This window comes from Anas acuta, chromosome 8 (genome assembly GCF_963932015.1).
Source record: "Anas acuta chromosome 8, bAnaAcu1.1, whole genome shotgun sequence".
In the NCBI taxonomy this organism is placed as follows: Eukaryota; Metazoa; Chordata; class Aves; order Anseriformes; family Anatidae; genus Anas; species Anas acuta.
The window spans coordinates 21,656,415-21,677,303 of record NC_088986.1 but is presented as its reverse complement, the minus strand read 5'-3'; the positions used below and the strand labels follow the sequence as shown (position 1 = coordinate 21,677,303).

At 49.1% G+C, this 20,889-nt stretch overlaps 1 protein-coding gene across 14 annotated transcripts; it reads left to right on the top strand.

The window, feature by feature from the left end:
• Window positions 1–725: 725 nt before the first annotated feature.
• Window positions 726–20,539, top strand: RGS8 (regulator of G protein signaling 8). Of its 14 annotated transcripts, XR_011098829.1 has the most exons (8): window positions 734–877; window positions 1,949–2,007; window positions 5,946–6,047; window positions 6,951–7,015; window positions 14,785–14,951; window positions 16,635–17,865; window positions 18,275–18,345; window positions 19,847–20,539. XR_011098829.1 is itself a non-coding variant. In XM_068690440.1 (7 exons), the coding sequence occupies exons 3-7, from the start codon at window positions 4,041–4,043 to the stop codon at window positions 16,815–16,817; spliced, it is 543 nt and encodes a 180-aa protein (XP_068546541.1). In that variant the 5' UTR covers window positions 752–877; window positions 1,949–2,007; window positions 3,533–4,040; the 3' UTR covers window positions 16,818–17,972. The 14 variants fall into 14 exon arrangements, 11 of the variants coding, with proteins under 11 accessions (XP_068546537.1, XP_068546536.1, XP_068546541.1 ...); XR_011098830.1 differs by lacking the exon at window positions 18,275–18,345; XR_011098828.1 differs by having other exon boundaries at window positions 18,275–20,539.
• Window positions 20,540–20,889: the final 350 nt, after the last annotated feature.

The window sequence follows — 20,889 nt, the reverse complement described above, 5'->3', positions numbered from 1 at the left end:
CAATTCTCTTTATCTGCAATTTAATTACATTTCCCATAGTGCCTGTGTCAACACAACTCACTCACTTTGTTCTCTCTTAACTCCATCCCACCCCAGGAAAATAATAGAAAAATGGTGTTTTGCAGAGCTGTTTGTGGGTTGCTCCAGGACCTCACCGAGCTCATGAAAAGGGGGTGCTGACAGCCTGGAGAAATAGGGACTGGGGTCTCTGCCCATACAGGTGGTGGCTGTGAGACAGCAATGTGTAAAACTGGAGGACAACAAGCAGGAGCCCTCGTTCCTTGGCCTCTTCCACCCCACTGATGTCCTGGAGGTGCTGCAGCCAGTGTCACTTGTGACATCCTGCAGTTGCCCTGGGAGTGTGGAAGGGCATTAAAACAGAGATGACATGCTCAGAGTTGAACCCTTGGTGATGTTGTATTAAATTTGGCTTGGGTTTGGGGCAAGGGCTGAAGCTGATTGTTATTTAACTTGAACAAACCAGCCTTTTGTACCAGAGGCATGGGATGGACCTCAACCTTTGACCTTGGCTGAGAGGATGTTGTATCAGCCGCTGCGTTTTTATTTTTTTATTTTTAGATGTTTGTCTCCTCAGAACCAGAGACGTGATTAACCCAAGTCAGGATGACCTGGGCTTTGTGATGGGAGGGTGAGAGCAAGGCGATTGTTGTTCCCTTGCCAGGTTGAGCTGTGAAGGGGGGGATCCGAGTCGGAGAGCTGGGATCACTCCTGCAGCACTGCTAATCCCCGTGCTTTCAGGGAGTTCTGCAGGACTCCTTCCCCAGGGATGTTGCTGGTGATAATGTGCCATCTCAACACATCTTTCCCGTCAGTAGCACAAGGATGTCAGGCCCAGCACCGCTTTAGCAGAGGAGAGGTGGGTGACTACGGGTTTCTAGGAAAAAGACAGGAGAATAAGGAGAAAAATAGCGACTGGTGTAACTGCAGACACTTTTTTATTTTATTTTATTTTTTTTTCACTAATGCAGTGGCCAGCTCCAGCAGGATCAAAAAGAGCATAGCACAGCCCCTGTGTTGGGGTTCTGGTGGCTGAGCCAAGCCCCAATTTGGGGTTGTGCTGCTGCCCCACCACGTGTGCTGGGGGCTGGGTTCCCATGGAAGTCCCACTGGGGTGCACTGGGGACCCCATATACATCCTCTGCTGGATGAGGATGGGGGTGTGGGTGCAGGAGAAGAGAGGGAATGGGAATGGGAATGGGAGCTTGTGCTGTGGGGTGAGCAAACCACGGGAGGTCCAAAGCCAAGGCAGGGAGCCAGTGGGGCTGCACACATTGGGGGAGATGAGCGGTCGGTCACATCCCTGATGAGCCAGGTGGGTTTCTTTTTCCCATGCCCTGCAGCAAGGCTCTCCCTTGCCCGTTAACGATTTCATTTGACCCTGCTGGCACCGGGGCTCTTTAATTAAACTCCCCAGTCCCTTCTGTCCGTAGCGACTCCTGCCGCTCTGCGATCAGCCTCCCCTAAACCTCAGAGGAGCTGCTTAAAGCAGGCGGCTGCTCTCTTCCAACATACCGAGGGTGACAACGGCGAGAGCGTTCGCAGGCATCCCCCCACCCACCCCCAGATGCTCCCAGCCGGTGCTTGGCACCCTCCACCCGTGCCGAGCTGTCGCCCATCTCCAGGAACCGGGGAGATTTGTGGCCAGGTCAGCGGGGCGGCGGGCGAGGAGGGATGCAGAGCAACGTGCTGATCAGGTGGGCTCCTCGGCAGCTCCGCCAGCGAGCGATGCGAGTCGGCAACGCTGCAGAGCCAAGCCCCAGCCTGCCGGCTGAGGCTGCTGGATGTGACACGGAGCTGTGCTCCCAGCCCTGCTGCTGCTGCTGCTGCTGCTGCCCGGGGAGAGCTGGGGAGGGGAGGTGTGTCGGAGTGTGACTTTCACCCCGTGCTGGGGGTTGTCTCTGAAGAGGCTGCTCTGTTCTCTCCCCAGAGCCTCCGCGACCACAGCGTTGGCGAAGACCCACGGGCAGAGAGGACAGGTCAACGGCAGTGAGTAGCTTTTCGCTGGGTCTGGCTGGCTGCAGTGCCTCCCTGCTCGGGTTTAGCTGGCTTTCTCTGCATGTGAATGGATGGACTTAATCTCTCCAAGCCCCTTGGGGGTGGTTGTTGTGGTGGTTTTGTTTTTTTCTTTTTTTTTTTTTTTTTTTTTTTTGCTGCTAATTTTTTCCATCAGGATGGCTGCTTTATCTCTGCTCAGGTGATCTCCTGGAGGGGGCTGATAATTTGATTGTCCTAATTGCACCCCCTTCCTTTGTCTCCTAAGGAGAAACCCCAAAGCACCTCCATGATGAGGTGACCCAGGGTCCTTTCATAGGAGGGGGAGGTAGGGCAAGCAATGGAGTGTGGGGTAAAATCCCCCTCACCGTGGACCCCCACTGGGATGCCTTTACCACATGCCACAGATTATATTTATAAAGCCATAATTGACCAGCTTTATTTGCAATCAAGGGAAATATCCGTGGGCATGTCAGCCCAGCCGTGCGGCTGCCTCTGGGGGAAATGTAGGTCTCGGCATCCCTGAAGTCAGGCAGACTTCGGGAGCACGGGGAAGTTGGGTGCCGCTCAGCTCTGCGGGTTGTGCTGTGTGGGCTGGCGAGCGGGTGGGAGCGGAGGCGAGCAGAAAGCTGTTTCATAACAGGACCCCAAAAAGCACGCTGCTCGAGGAGACGGTGAGAGAGAGAGGGAGAGGGCACCCGGCGGGCACCCAGCTCCGCTTCCAGCTGTCACTTCGGGGTGATGGGGGGGGAAGAGGGGCTGGGGGACTCCGGGAGATGCTGTGCTGCGGCCCCGCATGTGGGTGAGACTGTTAACGAGGAAATTTAAAGGGGCTTAAGGAATTACCAAGGATTGATTTCAGTTAAAGCGCATCGAAGCAGCCGGTCAGGGCAGGGATTAAGGAAATGCACTCACTGGCATGTAGTGCAATCCCGGTTCCATTAATTTAGTTGGGGAGAGGCTTTGTGCGTTTTTAATGTAATCAGGTTTTAAAAGGGATGTTGTGTTGGGCAGCCCGAGCTTTGGGATCTCCTCGGGCCCAAGCGGCACCGGGTCGCGGCTCCTTTGCACACAGCCTCTGCTCTCACCAGCTCCTTTGCCGCTTCCTCAGTTGTTCCCTCTGGGCAGGAGGACACGGAGGTTATCTGGAGCTCGGCCTTGTCCTGGCAAGCAGGAAACCTTTGCACTTTGCTCGCTATACAAGCAGCTCGCTCCTGCTCTCTGTCCCATCGTTTTCCCGGCTGGTGTGGCCCTCGCCTTCGCTCCCTGATGCGAGATTTGTTTGACCAGCGGGCTGTGTGCCAAGGCTCCCAGGGCCCCTGCCAGCCCTCTGTCCCTTCATCCTTCCCTCCCTCCCTCCCCGTTGCAGACCGTGCGTCCCCTTTGTGACTTCCCGTAGGCTGCCACCGCAGGCAGATGCTTTTTGGGGATGTTTTTGTGTGAGTGCTTGAGCCTGTGACGGTGCAAGGACCAGCAGCATCCGCAGCCGCGTGAAGTCCTCCTCTTGTTTTATTTGCAGTGCCAGCTTTGCCGTGATGGCCCGTACCATCAGCCATGACCTGGAGGGACAGGGACGAGAGGTAGTTTGGTCTCCTTAGCGAGGTCAGTCCGAAGCCCTGCCTGTTGGGGAGAGACCTTCAGAGGTGTTGAATGATGAGCGCGATAGTGCCGAGTCCTGCTGCTCCGTGGTGAGCTGTGACGCCAAGCTCAAGTCGCTTTAGACCTGAAGCTGGACTTAACCCGCTGTCCTGGTTTTAGGAGGAAATGCTGTCTCTTCTCTGTGATCATCTCTCAACTCTGAACGTCTTCCACTGAAAAATCGACCTGCCACGCTAGGAAGCAAGGATCAAATGGGTTGAGAACAACTGGCCCTCCTTTTTTTTTGCAGAGGATTCTTTGGTATATTTTTAAGTGCCGGGACATGAAAGAGTAAATATCCCTCCTTCCCGCACTCCTATCTCCTGCAAACAGCCCTGACTGCTCTCCAAGCCAGCCAGTTAAGGGGTTAACTATAACTGGATGCCTGCATGGCTGCCTTACTGATCCCACGGAGGTAACTGAACAGACACGCTGCATTCCTCACCCCTGCCCATCCTGTCGCTGTCTGCCTCGTCCAGCGAGCTTTTGGGCTCGCTGTACCATCCCCTCTTCCCTCCTTCCCTTGCCTCTCCACCTCCCGCAGCCCCAGATTTTCCCTCTCTTTCTCCTGTGTCCTGTCTTGGGAGCCGTGGCCCAGGGATCGGTGCTCCGGGAGAGACGAGCTCCTTGCTTGTGGCGCAGCATCCCTGCCTCCTGTTCGCTGTGATTCCCTGCTGCAGTCCCTTGATCTCAGGCATCAGAGAGAAATCTGAGCAGCACTGCGGTAATGCATGTCACACCTCTTGCTGAGAAATTCCTGAGCTGGCTCGAACAAACAGCTGAGGGAGGATAAAGGTTGGGGGCAGGAGGGATCCGAAAGGTACCAGGAGGATCCCATAGCGGGCTCGGTGTCGGTTTGAGCCAGCAGGTCCAGCAGGCTCAGCTAGGAATGCACACTTTGCACACAGTGTGTCTGCCCTGATGCTGGAAGTTTAGGCAGCGCAGCATCCTGAGCCCACCGGTCGTGGGTCTGCATTCTGGGGCTGTGCAACAATTCCTGCCGCTAAAAATCTCCAGGTTTTTGTGCTCGGCAAATTCCGTGAGTTGCCTGTGCTGTGCCAGGGAGACACTCCTTGCATTTAATTAACATTTAATTTGCTTTAAGATTACATTAAAATGTGCAATAATAGAAACTCTCTGAAGGGCGGGGGGAGAAGGGGGAACCAGGCGTGCTACAGATTGGCTCGGTTGCTGGTGCTGAAGTGCTCTGCAAGGGCTGCATATGGAAAGGGGAAAAAATCCTGTGCTTCCCTCTGCAGCCACACACAGTGCGTGGCTTCTGTTTGGCAGCAGGGCTCAGCCAAGGGCTTCCTCTGGCTCAGAAGTGGGTGCAGCAGCTGAGAAGTGCAGGCTCAGTGGCTGAATTGTCCTCCTGTGGTCAGGAGCAGAGAGTGGCCTCGTTCGACACGGGGGAAATGTAGCAGAAGCGATGCCCTTAGGCTGGAGAGGCGAGTAACAGGCTGTGCCCTGCTGGACACCGTGTCAAACCGGTAATCGGCGTCTAGATGTTTTTGAGAGGAGACACTGCCAGCCCAGTGCAACGTGTGTGTGACATCTCCCCCTCCCTTCGTGTTTCCTCTCCTTCCCCGTCCTCCCCGTCCCGGCGCGATGCTGCGGCGGCCGTCCTGGGAAGGGGCTGGCGAGGAGGCGAGGGGCCTGCGGAGCACCCAAGGCTCTGGGCCCGCTTTGAAATTCAGAGGGAAAAGCAATAAGGCCATTTTCTGCATGGATAAACCCGTCACGGAAGAGGCAGCTTTAGCCTGCTTATGTAACGCTGAGAATAAAGGGATCCTGGCTGGGGTCTCGTGGCTCTGCAGCGCAGGCTCACCTGGCAGGTGCCTTGCTCCCTCTCTTCCTCCAGCCCCTCCTGCCCTCAAGCACTGGTATTTGTGCTGTTCTGGTGCGGCTGGATTGTGGCGACTGGCATTTCTCCCCTTTGCTGTCTTCCCACTCCTGCCGAGAGCAGGTCTTTGCAAGAAACTGTCCCAAAGTGCAGCCTTCCAAACCTTTTTGCCAGTCAGACCAGCTGAGTGGCTGGTGTGGGTGAGCTTTCAGCTGCTCTGGTGCTGTGTCCACCCTTAGCATCTGCTTAGCATCGTACTGGAGATGCTTCAGAGCCCCTTCTGCAGATGAGGGAGCCAGGGACACAGGTCTGACTAGGTGCAGAGCTGCTGAGGAGTTTTTTTTTTTCTTTTTTTTTTTTCTTGTTTCTGTTTTGCCACTCTGGCTAGACTTTTAATCGTCTTCTTTGGTTTTCCCCTGCTCACACCCCTGCTCCCCCATATCGACCACAGGAACAGAGGGATGAGGACTCGCCTGGGCTGCCTGTCTCACAAATCAGACTCATATAATGATTTCACAGCTATTCTTCCGGACAAGCCCAACCGGGCTTTGAAGTGAGTATAGCTGCAGCATCCCACCCCATCCCCACTTCTGTCCTTCCCCTCCCTGCCCGCCGCCCCCTCTAGTACCACCCGCCTTTCACTGTACGCTGTATGAGCTTTGCATAGTTCTTTTTAGCCACAAGGAAGGGAGGAAAACACAAAAACCTGATAGAGCAGAAACAATGTTGGAAAATGCCTAAACTAGTGATACAAGCTCTTCATTAAGACAGGACACGCACACTGTCCCAGCTGCTGTCCATGGGATGTGTCTGCAGATGTTATCCCTCTGTCATCACAAATCAAAGTCTGAGCAGTTGACTTTGCACACGAGGTGAGCAGCAATTTCAGGTCACAGTCCTCCTTGGCGAAGTCTTGTTATTAAACACTACCAAAATGTCCTGAATCAGTTTGCACAGCACTTAAAGCAGGTACTTCAGACAATCCAGAGCCCTGAGTGGGATGTGATTCGTCTGATCACAAGTCACTGCTTACATCTGAGCTAAGAGTCTAACCTTCCCCTTGAAGCCAGGAGAGAGAAACAAACACTGCTGCAGGTGTGGGTTTCATTTCACTTAACTTTTGACATTTACAATGTAAATGTCTACATCTGAACTTGTTCCCTGGGCCTCTGCTTAGAGTCGATGAGGAAAAATCGGTCCCTTTTTGGGCATGATTCATTGGGCTTATTTTAGCCACCTACCTGAAGAGGAGATGGAGTGAACCCTGCGAGTCCCATGGCATCTCCCTGCTGACTCTGAAGGGAACCCAGGGTGATTTGCTCACTTGGAGACCTCTACACGGTAGATAGCCAAAGTTTGGTGAGAACTCCAGCCTTCTTTGGTGTCCTTGTCAAGCAGCTCTGGAGGGGACCAGCAGCCGTGGGTTGTCTGTAATTTGCCCCTTCCTTTCTTTCAGAAGACTGTCAACAGAAGAAGCATCAAGATGGGCAGACTCCTTTGATGTCCTTTTATCCCATAAATGTGAGTAGAGATCAAATTCTACCAATCCTCCCCCTCCCCATGTCTCCCTGTACCCCAGACACTGTTTATAACTGAGGCAAATTACGCACTGATGGCACAGAAGCAGTCACGGTAACTCATGGGCAGGATTTCTCCTCTGGTGAGAAGGTGAGGGAGTGTGTTTCTGTGGGTTCCCTTCCTGAATTTGCTCTTCACTGACTGTGTGCTCACAGCTGATGAAGCCAGCAGCCCCAGCTCCAGCTTCCTCCAGTTCCTCTGGAGGCAGGGCTCCAAGGCGGTGGCTGTGCGCACCTTCCTTGGCAGGTACACCTGGGTTCAGCCTTTCTGCACGAGCAGTGATGGGTTCTCAGCTCACTAAAGCTCCCCAGGATCCGTGGCACCATCTAGCTTCTCTCTGCCTCCAGCTGCTTTGCAGCTGCACAGCGTTGAGGTGCAGCCTGTGCCAGGACTGCTGGGCACAGCAGTGCACTGTAGGAAGCAGTGGAGGGGTTCCCCCGAGACCTCACTCACTGCCACTGCTCGTTAGCACTCCACCGCAGGGCTATTTAATATTTTATCTGCACCTAAGTGGCGAGAAGACCGTAACATCCCATTCCTATTGATGTGAGCGCCTTGCAGAATATTCTAATGCAAGTCAACGCAGCTGAAATTCTCAGAGCCATCTCCTGATTTTTTTTTTTGACTGATTACTCTCATCGATTTTAGGGGAAAATCTAGTATGTAGCTCAGTAACCTTAAACACCTCGCTCTGTAGCAGTCCTTACTGGAGAAATCACGCATGGTAGCACTTAACTGGATCTAATTTATAGCTACTGAACCAAACCTGAAAGTTTCACATCAAGGAACGTTATGCAAACATATAATCAGCACACCTCACTCCATTCAATAGATCAATCATATCAGTTCTGTTCAGAATATATTATTCTGTTATTCTGCTTCACCGACACATTCATGCTGACAAATTGTAAACAAGGCTGCGAAGTTCACAGTATAGGCTCATTAAGGTGTTTGTATTCGAGAATAAAACGAGCAAATCGAGGTTGGGGAGAAGTCAGTGTGGGTGGTGAACTATTTTATTGCAATATGGAAATATCTGGCTTTCTTAGTGGTTCAGGTTTTGTGGGACTTGCATTTTAAAATATCAGTGTAGAATCATATTGTTTTCAAAAAAGTGCAGTTCTTCTGGATTTCTGCTAAGATGACAACAGTTTTGGCAGAGAATTACGTGACAACTTTAAACAAGCTGGCTGTCCAAGGCAGAAAAAGCAATATATAATTTTAGCAGCAGTATCTTGTTGAGATCATTGCTCTTGCAGCCGGTAGAAAAAAAAAAAAAAAAAAAAAAAAAAAAAAGAGGTAGCTGGGTATGGCTAAGAGGGAACATTTCTTTTGTCAAAATTCAAAACAAGAAGGGAAAAATGCACAAAAGAGTCATGGGTGCCTGGAGGATGGGAAGTGGAAGAGGACAGGATATTCACATCAGTGGTACAGTTCTGTCTTTAAAATCAAGCCCTTGTTCCTGGTTCAACAGTATTAAGGTCAGAATTTTCTTACTTAGATACAGAGTATAACAAAAGTGCTTCGATTACAAGAGCCAGTGAAGTCTCACTCTCTGTACTGAAGTTATATACAGATTGTTCCCTCTTCAGCTGAGTGCTGGGAATGCTAAATCAAACCTTAGTTCGATTACTTCATCCAACAGCATCCATAAGAAGATAATATTAATAAATTAGGAAGGATTCTGGTATTTCATTTATCACTCTGTAAGGCTGTCTCTAGAATGGGAAGTAATTCTGGGAACACTTTGACACCTAGTGAAAAATATATAGTTCCTAATAGCAACAGAAGGTGATTTTTAAAATTTAAATTGAGCTGCTTTTTTCTTAGCAGTCACGTTGACATTGCCTGGTGATTAGTGACAAAAAATTGTTGTTTAATAAACCACTTTCTAAAAAAATATATCACATCAGCTCTGACCTGAAGCTTCTGGAATAGCTAGTCTGCAGACAAAGCCTGCGTTTGGTTATAAGGATGCAAAGACAGAAAGCTCTGTTTAAACACAAGTGTTATTTTAGTTACACTGGTTTAAAGGAGAGAAGATACACATCGTATGTGCTTAGAAGGAATTGTAAAATCATTGTTTTCGCTTATGTATACTTGCATCCAAAGCACAGAATTGTTAAATTGTTATGAAAATAAACCAGCTGCGTTTATGCTGTTAGAAGCATGCTAGTAAACATGAGCTGATGTTAGAGAGGGCAAGGGACTCTTGTGCTGCGTCAGACCAAAATTTCAGAGTAAGAAAAGCAATGCCCGTCCTGCCTGCATCTGTCTGTAGTACAGCTGCCAGCTCCTGTCCTATTTCTAGTGCCAGGAGAAGGACAGAACTGTATCAGTCTAATTTCACTATGACTGCCCAGGTGAAAAATATTAGCCAGGGAAAATTCCAATTCATGCTTCAGGGCATGGGCTAAGCACCAGCTGGGCTCACGGAGAATTTCCCCTGTGGTTTCTAGCATTAGCAGGTAGACCGCTTCTGCTTGACACATCTGCCATGAATTCTTTCTTCACTAGATGGTCGGTTTGTCTATTTTGGAAGGGAGATTGTGATGCTGATTTCAGGGAATTGAGTGGTGCTTTCCTTCACAGTCGGACGTTACAGCGGTTTGGGGTTCTTTCCAATCATCCCATTCTTTCAGGAAAATCAGTGCACAAGTAGGGCTTGGGAGCTGGGTATAGCAGCCATATGAGAGGGACAGACAACTTTTACTCTTTCATTTCCCATTTTCCTGAATCTCCAAAAGGTCTTCAAGTGGAAGTGGTCTGAACAGGTACTATGCATTACACAAACTCTATGGAGAATGTTATGCTTATTTTTGTCAAATATTCCTTAAGTGTGATGGCCCTTTGGTGCCCCTTCCACTGTTCCCCCGTTGTTTTACTGAATGAACTCTGTAGATACTGTTTGATCCTGATCCTTTATGTCAGTACCTTGAGTGGAGCATTGAAAAGCGCTGGATCTTGAAGCAAGTACATGTTTCCAGAGATTCCCAGGCTGGGCAGTGCTGTTTTTTGTAAAGAGAGTGGTCCGATTCAGATTGTTTAGTTCCCAGCACTTAAAAAAAAATAATTGCATTGACATTGGCAAGAGATTGCAGGTAGGGAAGGTGGTGCAATTTAGGCTCTCCCAGTCACACCCTCACCTTCCTTTTGCTCTGGCATTGGGACTTCAGCATCCCTCAGCCTTGCCCTGTTAGAGTGCCAGTGCCAAATTGTAGGATACAGCACAGCTCAGCTTCACCGGCAGCCCCAAGACAAGTAGGTCAGTGCAATGATATCTGACTCGCTCTTGCTAATGGGTGAAGCAAATCAACTTGAAACGGTAGGGTCAGCCAGTCAATCCCCTTTCTTTCTAGAGCAGGAGCCTTGCCTGAGCTCGTTGCAAGAAACCTATCTCCAAGCACAGTGGTGTTCCCTGGGGTCAGGGCTTGTGAGCGTGGCAGGCAGCAGGAGAGGAGTTTGATCTTGCTTTGCAGCTGGGTTTTGAGCAAGTGAGAGGCAGGGCTGCATGTAGCATGCTTCCTTGGGTGCTAAGGGGCAAAAGCAGAGGTTTTAACGTGCTCGATTTTGGCATCTTTTCCCCTTTTGTGCCAGTGTTGGATTAGTGATGGCTCCCAGGGAACCGGAGCTTTACGTGGTCCGCAGGGTGTGCGTATGTGTGTGGGTAACGGAGGAGTAATCCCCCTGCTGTACCCGTGCCCAGGAGCTACAGTCTGGTCAGCCAGATGGAGATTCCTTTTGACAGGCTGCCGGAGGGAGATCCAAGCAATGGCATGTCTCGTTCTGCATCCCTCGCGGGGCTGGACACATGGCCTGTCATTTGTCCAGAATCCGGCAGGACAGTCTGTCCTCAACCCTTAGTCAGTTTCCAGCGAAGCATCTGACATGGAAAACCTTTGCGCTGAATTTCCATTTTTATCTCAAGGATGACTTTTTTTGCCATCTACAATTTCTTTTTTTTTTTTTTTTTTTTGTGATCTCTGTGCTCTTCTGCCCAAATTTTATTGTCCTCCTCCTCCTCCTGTTGTCTATACGTTGCTGCTCTTCCCACACAGCATAGGAATATCCCTTCCTACTCCCAGTTCTTTCGAAGCCAGAACAGCATTAGCATTAGCATTGTGCTAGTGACAGGCAGCTAACATTCACCGAAGCAATGCTAAGCAGCAGGGAGAGCACGTACATATGCTATGCAGAACATTGTGGCCCTGTCTCTTCAGCCCTGGACCCAAAATATTGCACAGAGCTAATCCATCCATCTACCAGCCATAAGGACTCTCTCTTTATTTCCTACATGACGTGCTGATGGCCCTGATGGTGTGAAATGCATGCATTAAATAAATGATTGTTGATAGCTTTTTTACTCTGACAGTGGCTAGATCCTTGGTTATTAAACTGTCTGCCTGAATGATTTAAGCTATTAATCTCAGCTCTTCCTCATGTTGCTGACGCCTGATTTAGTTAAGACTTGTACTGTATTTTTTGCAAGCCGGTTAAGTCCCTTCCTCCACGTCTTGTCTTTCTGTAAAGAAACCACTCTCCACAGCCCAAAGGATAACGTCTGAGTGGGGTTTCAGGAGCATCTGAGACCTCATGTAGTTGTTGATCTGCCTGGTAGTTCCCCTCTAAATCACAAATTTATTTTTATCTGCTCTAGAGAGCGGAGCCTGGTCCTTTTAAGGCTATTCACACTGCAAAACTCTAAAGCAAATGTTCTTCTGCTCCTCCTTCTGACTCCTGACAGCCAGGTGGAAGAGCTCTATTTCTTTGCCATCATCCTATCTGCCCTGCTGAAAGTAATAAAATCCATTGGCTTCAAGCAAGACTCACCACTCTTTTGAGTCAAATTGCTGAGTAAGTATCCAACAGCTGTATTGGAAGGCTGTACATTTACACCACGGTGTCTGTTTCTTGAGCAGCCATGCCTTTCAGCTGCGTGTTTTGGGGATATCCCACGAGATCTATAAAGATACCATAGAATCATTGGTGAGGGATGGATGCTTCCTTGGTAGTCTTCATGTACAGGACATAAAAGTCAACATCCAGGTCACATTCCAGCTCAGGTGGTGCCGGTCCCCTACCTCGTTGCCCTCCTGCCCTTTCCATTAGATCTGTCCTTGTTCCACGATAAACTCGTGGGCAGCCTGGCAGCGATTTACTGCTGTGCGGTCATCTGGGCTTCCATCGCCGAGGCTGAACTCTGACTGCCAGCCCCAGCTGTAAGTGCTGGCAGAGAGTCAAAGGCTAAGGGCGAATCTGCGGAGAGCGAGGCAGCCTGGAGTTGAGGATGACCTCTCCTGCATCCAGGGCCTCCTCTGCAACGTCCTCCCAGGTCTGGCTTGATCCTTTCCAGCTCCCCTCGGGCTGTGAGGAGGAGATGACAGAAATATATATATATAAAAAGTGGAGAACAGCCAGATACAATTATTTATATATCGTCTGTCTAAGCTTACTTCGAGATAAAAAGGAGCTGATTGACATGAGAGCGGGAGGCAGAGCATGTGGAAACCTCCTGGTCCCAGCTGCCGCGGCTGCTCTCTGGGGCAGGGCTGAAGCAAAGGCCTTTCTCATCTCATCAATCACGAAGTCCACTTGTTTTAGCAGATATTACATTCTGCAGATATTATATTTGCCATGCACAGCTGCTATTTTTGGCAAGTGATCCTCTGTCAGTGCCGGGGCTCTGGGGCTGTTGGAGAGGAAAGGCGACAGGGGAAGATCAGGACAGGGAAGCAAGATCTCCGCAGGAACACACAGCTGAGGTTGTGTTGTCATAACAGTGTATTTGGGTGCCTGAATAATAAACACCAAACATCCTACGAGCCCGTGATATACCAAATGGCATACATCTCGGGGAACGGCTGCATTTTCCCTTCTGTGCTTTCTCCTTTCTGAAATTGTCAGTCTGCTGTGATGTCCTCTCCGTTTCTTCTTGTAAGGGCTCCCTGCTCTCTTCACAAGTCATCTGCAAAATCCTTATGAATTTTGTCAATATTAATAGGGAGGGGACGTAGGCTGCGAAACATCCTTGTGTCTCCTGGGTTCCTGTTCCCTGAAGGAAACAAGCCCTAAAACATTCCTCTCTTGTGCCATGTTTATCTACCCATGCAGATGCTCCGAGCAGCTGGGGGCAGCGTGATCCTGACAGGCACTCGGCTCCTGGAGATGCCTCTGGAGCTCTGTTCTGCAGACTTCTCGAGGGCTAATGTTGCCTTATTCCCCCAGTCTTGAACCCACAACTTGCACTGTTAGCTGCTCTGCAGTGCTCTTGGGCAAGAGCCCTGGCTTTGCCCACAGTAACAATCCAAAACCCCGATCATCTCTCTCTACAAGTGCATTAACCAAGGGGCACCAGGATGAATTGCTGTGATGCTGCCATTCTTTCATTCCTTGCCCTCCTGGGGCTGACAGAAAGAAACCAGGGTAGCTGAGACGGAAACATTCCTCTTTTAGCTGCTGGTTGCTGTGCCACGACAGCTCTTTGCAGTGCAGAGTGCTGATGGAGCAGTTAGCATTGCCAAGCCCGACAGTGAAGGAGCTTTGAGAAGCCTGAAGTGGAGAGTGTTAGCCTGGAGTTTGGTCCTACCTGGCCTAATATCTTGTCTGTCGTTCCCTTCGAGAGCCAGGGCAGCCAGGAGGAGTTCAAGTCCTACAAACCCTCTGTCCATCTCTGCTGTGCACTTGCACATTCTTTCATTGCGTCTGCCCTTGCCGAGCACATTCCCAGTTCTGTCAGTATTTTTAGGTGCTTACTTGGAAGTAAGTGGCTAATGCCGACTGGGGAGGTTTCCAGTTATGAGCTACAAATGCTGAGACCCTATAGAAAGAGAGCGGGAAAAGTTAGAAACATGTTACTGGAAGAAGTAAAATTAGGAGCCAAATTTATCCCTAGGCTCAGGAAAGGAGAAAGGGCATGTGTAAAACCTTCAGCTATTTCAACTCTGCGTGTGCCATTCAGGGAAAGGAAATAAAAAACAATAGCTGTGTCCATAAATACACCCAGGCAGGGGTTTAAGAGCACACATTGCCTAATAAATCTTTCCATATTTCTAATCTGTCCCGGCTGACTCAGATTACATTACTGAAATGTCACAATTGCTAAGCATTAGCAAGTGATAAGAACACTTTTACCACTGACTAGACAAGTAGTAATTACGCTGTGTCCTCTCCTTTCCCCCTTTATTGTAGCTATAACAGTGAGGCTCTCCGAGATCCTTCCTCTGTATAAGTAATAACTAAAAATATGTCACAAGGCAGTAAAGCAAAGTGACAGAAAGCAGAGGAGACAAGTCCACAGGCGCTATGTTTTATTAAAGGCTTTTCTTAATGACGGATAGGACGTTACGAAGTGGGACATTAATATGCACAAGACGGTGCAGCAAAGAGACTGTATCATTGGAGCCTGATGATTTCAAGGGGAATTTTTCAAAGGTTAGCTATCCCAGCCCCAAAGAAAACCTTTTCGTGTTAGCTGGCAAAAAGATATTTTTCAAAATAGCAGCAAAGAATTTGTGGTCTCATGGCAGCTCGTGAGACTCCAGCTGATGTAACCGTGTGAGTTATGAGTAAGTCCTGGGATCACGGACTGTGTGGTCACATAGCCTGTGAGAAATATTGAATGGCCTCTAGTAGACGGATGGGGGATGCTTGTTAGAGTGTTTGTTAGAGCCCTCTTTCTCCTTCCATTGTAACTCCCCTTGTTTCCCTTGCAGATGGGCTGGCCGCTTTCCGTGCTTTCCTGAAGACGGAGTTCAGCGAGGAAAACCTCGAGTTCTGGCTCGCCTGCGAGGACTTCAAGAAGACCCGCTCAGCGGCCAAACTGGCCTCCAAGGCCCAGCGGATCTTTGAGGAGTTCATCGACGTGCAGGCTCCTCGAGAGGTTGGTAGGCCAGCACCTCGGGCAGGCAGAGCATCCCTCTGGCGCGGGGAACGGGGAGCTCTTCCTTCCTTCCTTCCTTGTTTCCTTCCTTCCTTCCCTGCTGGAGGTGATGGCCAGAATGCTTCCTGTTACGGGAATGCCATCCTGCCTGCTCCTGTTGCCTCTGCTTGCAGTGACTCATCCCCTGGTGAGGGTAACTACTTTGATGATACCAAATTAGTCATCGCCAGTGAGTTCACTGGCAACTGCAACCCACATTTCCGAACCTCCACCAGCTTCCTAGGAGTTTTGCACATTGAACATTTACTATCAGTCCCCAAACAGGCTATTGGGCTCATTTCTCCCAGGACATTTTGTCTAAGAGCATCCCACGAATGACTAACTTGTTGACTCTCCAGGGAAGGGTGTTTATCTGCTGACTAACTCCAAACTCAATTAGAGCTCCTGAAAGATGCGAGCAATAACTCGGAGGTGAACAAAAAAACGCAGTCACAACCTGAAGCCTGGAATTGTTCAAGTCCTCTTTAAAGTACTGACAGGCTGATGTGACTGTCAGATCCTGTGTCGTGATGTGCTGCTGTATTAATAATGCAACCAGGAGAGTGCTTGCTGCACCTGCTCTCCCACAGCAGTTCTCTTGCTTGATAGCACGGGTGCTTGTCACGATAAAGGTTAAGCTGCCTGCGAGGGGATCCCTCTAAGAGGGCTGCCTCCACTCCATCGTGGAGCTAGCAAGGCTATTATTGTAACCACTGTGAAACACAAGGTGGTGTGGGCATCTCAGGGTGCACTTCAGTCCCTTGGTGCACACCTCGTGCTGATATTCATAAAAGCTGGGTGAGATCTTCAGGACTGCAGAACTGACGTTGCATTAGAAATACAAGTGCAGGTTGGATGGAGTCTTCCCTAAAATTTGTTCCCATTGTCATGCTAGAATGTGAAATGACCTTTAAGTGACATCGGGAGCTGATCTCTATTGCTGTCGTCTGGGTTAAGGCAGACAGCTTTGCTTTCTAGACAGCTTGATGTTTGGACGCTGGGGTAATAATGACAAATAACATCTTAACAGACAGGTTTTCAACAATAACCCTAACAAACGCTAACTGTTTGCAAGGGAGAGAGAACAGGAAAACGCGTATTGTTGGCTTTGCAAACATGCTGCAGTCATAACATGAGGGCTGTTTGTTTTTTCAAGTCCCTCCTGAAGATATGGTAACATCAAGCTGTTATGGGAAAAATCAAACAATTTATTCTATAACAACAGAGTTTAAAAACATTTAATAAGAATATTCTGATAGTTTAAGCCCAGCTAAAAGTTCACTCACCCTTCTATTGGGCGTGTAGTGAAGAAAAGGGGAATAGAGGAAACTTGGTCAACAGGAGAAGAGGTATGTGTAAGCCAAGTTAGCATTTCTAGAAGATCTGCTGCGTAAATCCATGCTTGAGAGCCCGAATAAAAGTAACTTGATTTCAGAAGTGCTTGGATCATTATAAATCCTGTTCAACTTCTCCAAGTTTGGGACAGGATTTATAACTCTGGGTTACTAAACCCCACAGAGTTAGGGGGACTGTTTCGGCACGGCTGAGAGTAGGTGCTTGGTCCTGTCACTGAGATGAAGTGTGCCATTTTAAGCAAGCAAACCAGTCACTCAGTACCAAACTCTCTTCTGCTGTTTCTCCTAGGTGAACATAGACTTCCAGACTCGGGAGCTGACAAGAAGAAACATGCAGGAGCCCTCCCTCTCTTGCTTTGACCAAGCTCAGGGGAAGGTGCACAGCCTGATGGAAAAAGACTCTTATCCCAGGTTCCTGAGATCCAAAATTTACACAGACCTGCTATCTCAAACCCAGAGGAGGCTCAGCTAGAGCAGCGATGGGGCTCTCGGAAACCATGTGCTTCCTACAACAGCAACTACCCATGTCTAAATGTGAAACTTTCTCAGTGTTAAAAGCAGTGGGGATAAGAAAAGAGGGAGGAGAGGAAGAGGAGGCTTCCAGAGCGTGATCTGAATGTGGAATTAGGACTTTTTGAGTTTCTGTGCTTTTTTGGTTAGCAGTAGCATCTTGCAGTTGTTGCCTCTCTCTAGCACAAAACCCTATCCTCCCTAGTCATGGGGTCATCTGTTGGGAAGGCAGGTTTCCTTTAAAATTACCACGCTGGTTTGTCTGTAAATAATGTCTCTGCCCCTTCCCATCCTTCCAGACACCTCACTGGCTCTCACCTATCCCTGTGTTTGGAAGGGCCCTAAGGGCAGCTCTGAAACTTGTGTAGCCAAGTACGATCCAAAGCACCGTCCCCCACACTGGCTGCTGGGGTCTGGATCCTGAGGCTGTGAGGAGGAAAAGAGGGTGGGAGTGAGAAGACAAAGGCACACGATTCTTGCTGCTTCCCGGAGAGGAAACCGTCAGCAAACTCAGCTCCCCTTCCCATTTTGGTTGCACACCTCGTGATACCACAGCAGCTGACCTGTCGCAGCCCCTCCATGCCCCTGACTGCTTTTCTTCCAGGGGTGGAGGCTAGATGCTATTTTTGTGTGACTGTCAAGGAGCTGAGTTTTTCTCATGAGGAAGGTAACCCCAAAAGCTCTCGCTAGACCTGGTCTTCTAGTGCAAATGATTGTTTTTCAGTGATATTATTTATGTGTACTATAGTTCAGCCTCAGGACCCCTGTCACTGTTAGGCTTCATTGTGCTAGGCACCATACCAAAACTTCACACAAAGAGGCTTTTGGCCACCAGAGACTTTAATGAACTCAGTGGCTTTTTGGGAACGAACTGGCAGCCATTGGGAAAGAGTTGGGAGAATGAATGTCCCATCTGCCCCGTGCTGAGGTGTAAGAAAAGCACAAGATCCATCTGCCGTGTCAGGTATCGTTTCTCATCGTAGTACTTCACCAGCGCATGGCAGGGAGAGGTAATGTGAAAACACAACCTTCTTTTTGTTATTTACTGATTATTGACTGTTGTTGTTACCTACCGATTGTCCACTGTGGGTTCGATGCAATGTAAAGAAATTCTAAAGGCACAGCCCCTGCTGCATGGTGCTTGCTTCAAAACAGGGTGCAGGATGAGTGTCTGGGCGTGAAGTAGTGTGCAAAGCGTGCTTTGGCCCTGTTCCCACAGCCTGGACAGCCAGCTGCAGGAGAGGGCTCTGTGCAGATGTCAGTTGTGTAACGCCACCTCTGTACTGTAATTCTCACCATCTGAATTGCTGCAGCGTTGCTTTCCCAGCTTATCAGCTGTCAGATTCTTGCGATATTTTCTAGAGGGGAAGTGGATTGTCTGTGGGTTTCAGTCTGCAGACCAGAGGTCTGTTTTCTTAGTTTTAGGAAGGTCTGGAAAGGGACCTCGTGGATCTTTTCCTTCTCTCCTTGGAGTCATCCACAGATCAGAGGTTGGTAAACCCATGTTCTGGTTTATTGTGGTGGGTAGGTTTGATACATCAGATAGCTGGTGATAAAGATGTAAATGTGATCTGGTGTAAACTGGGCAGTCTGAATCCTGAAGCTATGCATAATGTTTGGAACAAGATGCAAAAGGTCTGCTTGGATATTAGATGTTACTGTCCCTACGTTAGCAGGTTTTGAGGCTTTTTGTAAGGCTGCTGTGCAGGATGTTAGGATGGGTGGGTGTAGGATTATGATAGGGATGATGAGTGTGTTTGTTTTGTTCTGGAGGTGCGTTCCTGTGGTCTCTAAGACACTAAATCCTAAATACAGTACAAAAACAAAACTTCTGTTCAATGGGGAAACCTGCTTTTCAATACCTGGCTGCTCAACTCTAGAACTCTCCTGCAGTTTTGCAGGCAAAGATCATCTCAAGGTGGCATCCTGCGGCCACGCTCGTGCTTGGCAGCACAGCCCCTCGACTTTTGATTCTGTTGATGAGATGCATGAGGTCCGTAATGCAGGGGGACAGAGCCCAAAGCCTGAACATCACTGTGCAAATTTCACCGTGGCAGCTTTCTGCAGACCTACTCGCTGCCTGTTTGAGAGTGGGAGCAAAGAGCGGTGTCTGCAGGGGAAGAAAGGTGGGCCCTGGATTTTGCTGTAATTCTGCTTTTAATGTACTTACTGCTTTACAGAGGAGGAAGATGGCCACATTAACTGCCCCAGGGTGCTTCTCTTAGAGCTCCTGGTACATCTTCTGAATGGGCTTGGGTGATGCTGACCTCTAGTGCCAGCTGACACATCCCAGCAGAGGCTTTTCAGCACGTGCCCTGCAGGCACCCATTGCTGAGAGGGTCGCAGGGACAACCAGGAGATGAGGAAACAGCAGAACGAGAGGTTTTTGTCTAGGAATGAGGACAAGAAAAATAAAATCAGAAGTGAGGACAATTCCCAGGCTTCCCTGATGGCTACAAAGGCTGGTCCTGTTCAGAGTGGGACTCCAGAAAGCCCAGTAGGTAACATCTCCCGACAGGCTCCTCCAGTCGGTGTTGGCAGCCTTTTATTTTGTGCCAGAATTCATCAAAAAACTTCAAAGCAGCCAAAAGCTCTGTAAAAACCAAGCTCCTCTCTTCCCTCCATCTGTCTGGGGAACGGCTGTGAGCAGGCACATTCAGAGGTGGCACTGCTAACAGGAGCTGTATTCCTGCCGGCTGGTGTAGGGTGAGTGCTTTGCCCCTTAAATTGATGCCAGATAATATCCTCGACAGGAAATGTCCCAGAGCATACAGTGGAGCAAAGGTGTTGTCTGAAGCACATGAATCTATCACGGTTATTTTTGTTCCTGCTCTTACAGTTTGTCTCTCCTGCAGGAAAGCAGCCTAGTTATTTAAAGTAATTTATTATTGTTATTTTAATAAGAAATTGGCACCGGTTGCTTCTTTTATGTCAAATGTCAGGCTGAAGTGAATTAAAATAGGCAACTTATACCTCTTCCTCTTAAACCAGGGGCTGATGAAGGAAATAATGACAGAGCCAAAGCTTCGGAAAGCACTGAGTGATGACTAATCCCCATCGAGGACAAATATCCTACCTTTGATTCATCTCTTACTGATGTGAAAGGGATATTCAGAACTTACAAACCCCATTTTCCCTCTCCACAAGCACACACCTCCAAAAACGTGCTCCCACTTCAAGTAATGTCAGAGAGTGCCAGCATATGAAGAGAGGGGAAAAAAAAAAACGTTTCACTCAGCTCTTTTTATTCAGTGTTTCTGCTGGCGTGTATCCAGCCAGCTCTTAAGTCCTTTGACAGCAAAAGGGAAGAAGAATTTTACAAATTGCTTTTCCCTACTCCATAAACTCCAGCCGTCGTTCAGTCCAGAAGCAGATGCGGAACCCGAATCTGCTCTGAGTTTCCTTCTCCTGCTTGGGCCAGGTTTGGGATTATTTCCGTCATTTTATTGTACCTGTTAATGTACCGATGGGTCCCTGCCCTCCACGCTGGGAAAGCGTGAGGGGCAAAGTCCTGCTGGTGTGAGCACAGGAGGTGTGTGTGTACGTGGGTGTGGGTGCTGAGAGTGCATGTGAATTCACCTATACGTTACTTCGTGTCTCCTACTAGAGAAGCTATTCTGAGACCTAGATGTGCATGTTAAAATAGGAGAATTAGGCATAAACGACATAAAACGAGATTTTTAGCGGTGTTGTGTTTGCCTCTTGTGTAAGTTCGACTAGTGATAGGAGATGTACAATTCTGCTAGGCTTCCAATTACCCGTAAGAGCACATGTATCCAACTGAACTGAATGTTCACCGATAGACACAAAACCAAAATGTTTACAGCATTCAGAGCAATAGCAAAGCATACCTCATGCCAGTCCTGGAGTGCCTCTCACTTGTCCCTGCAAACTCTCCCTCACCGTGGGCCTCCTTCTCCCTCCAAACCCCTCTCTCCTTCTCAGCCCTGTCCCTGTGGACGTCCCTCCTCTTCCTCATCTTCACCTCCCTGAAGCACTCCTGTCCATGCCAGCCTTCCCCTCCACCAGCACTG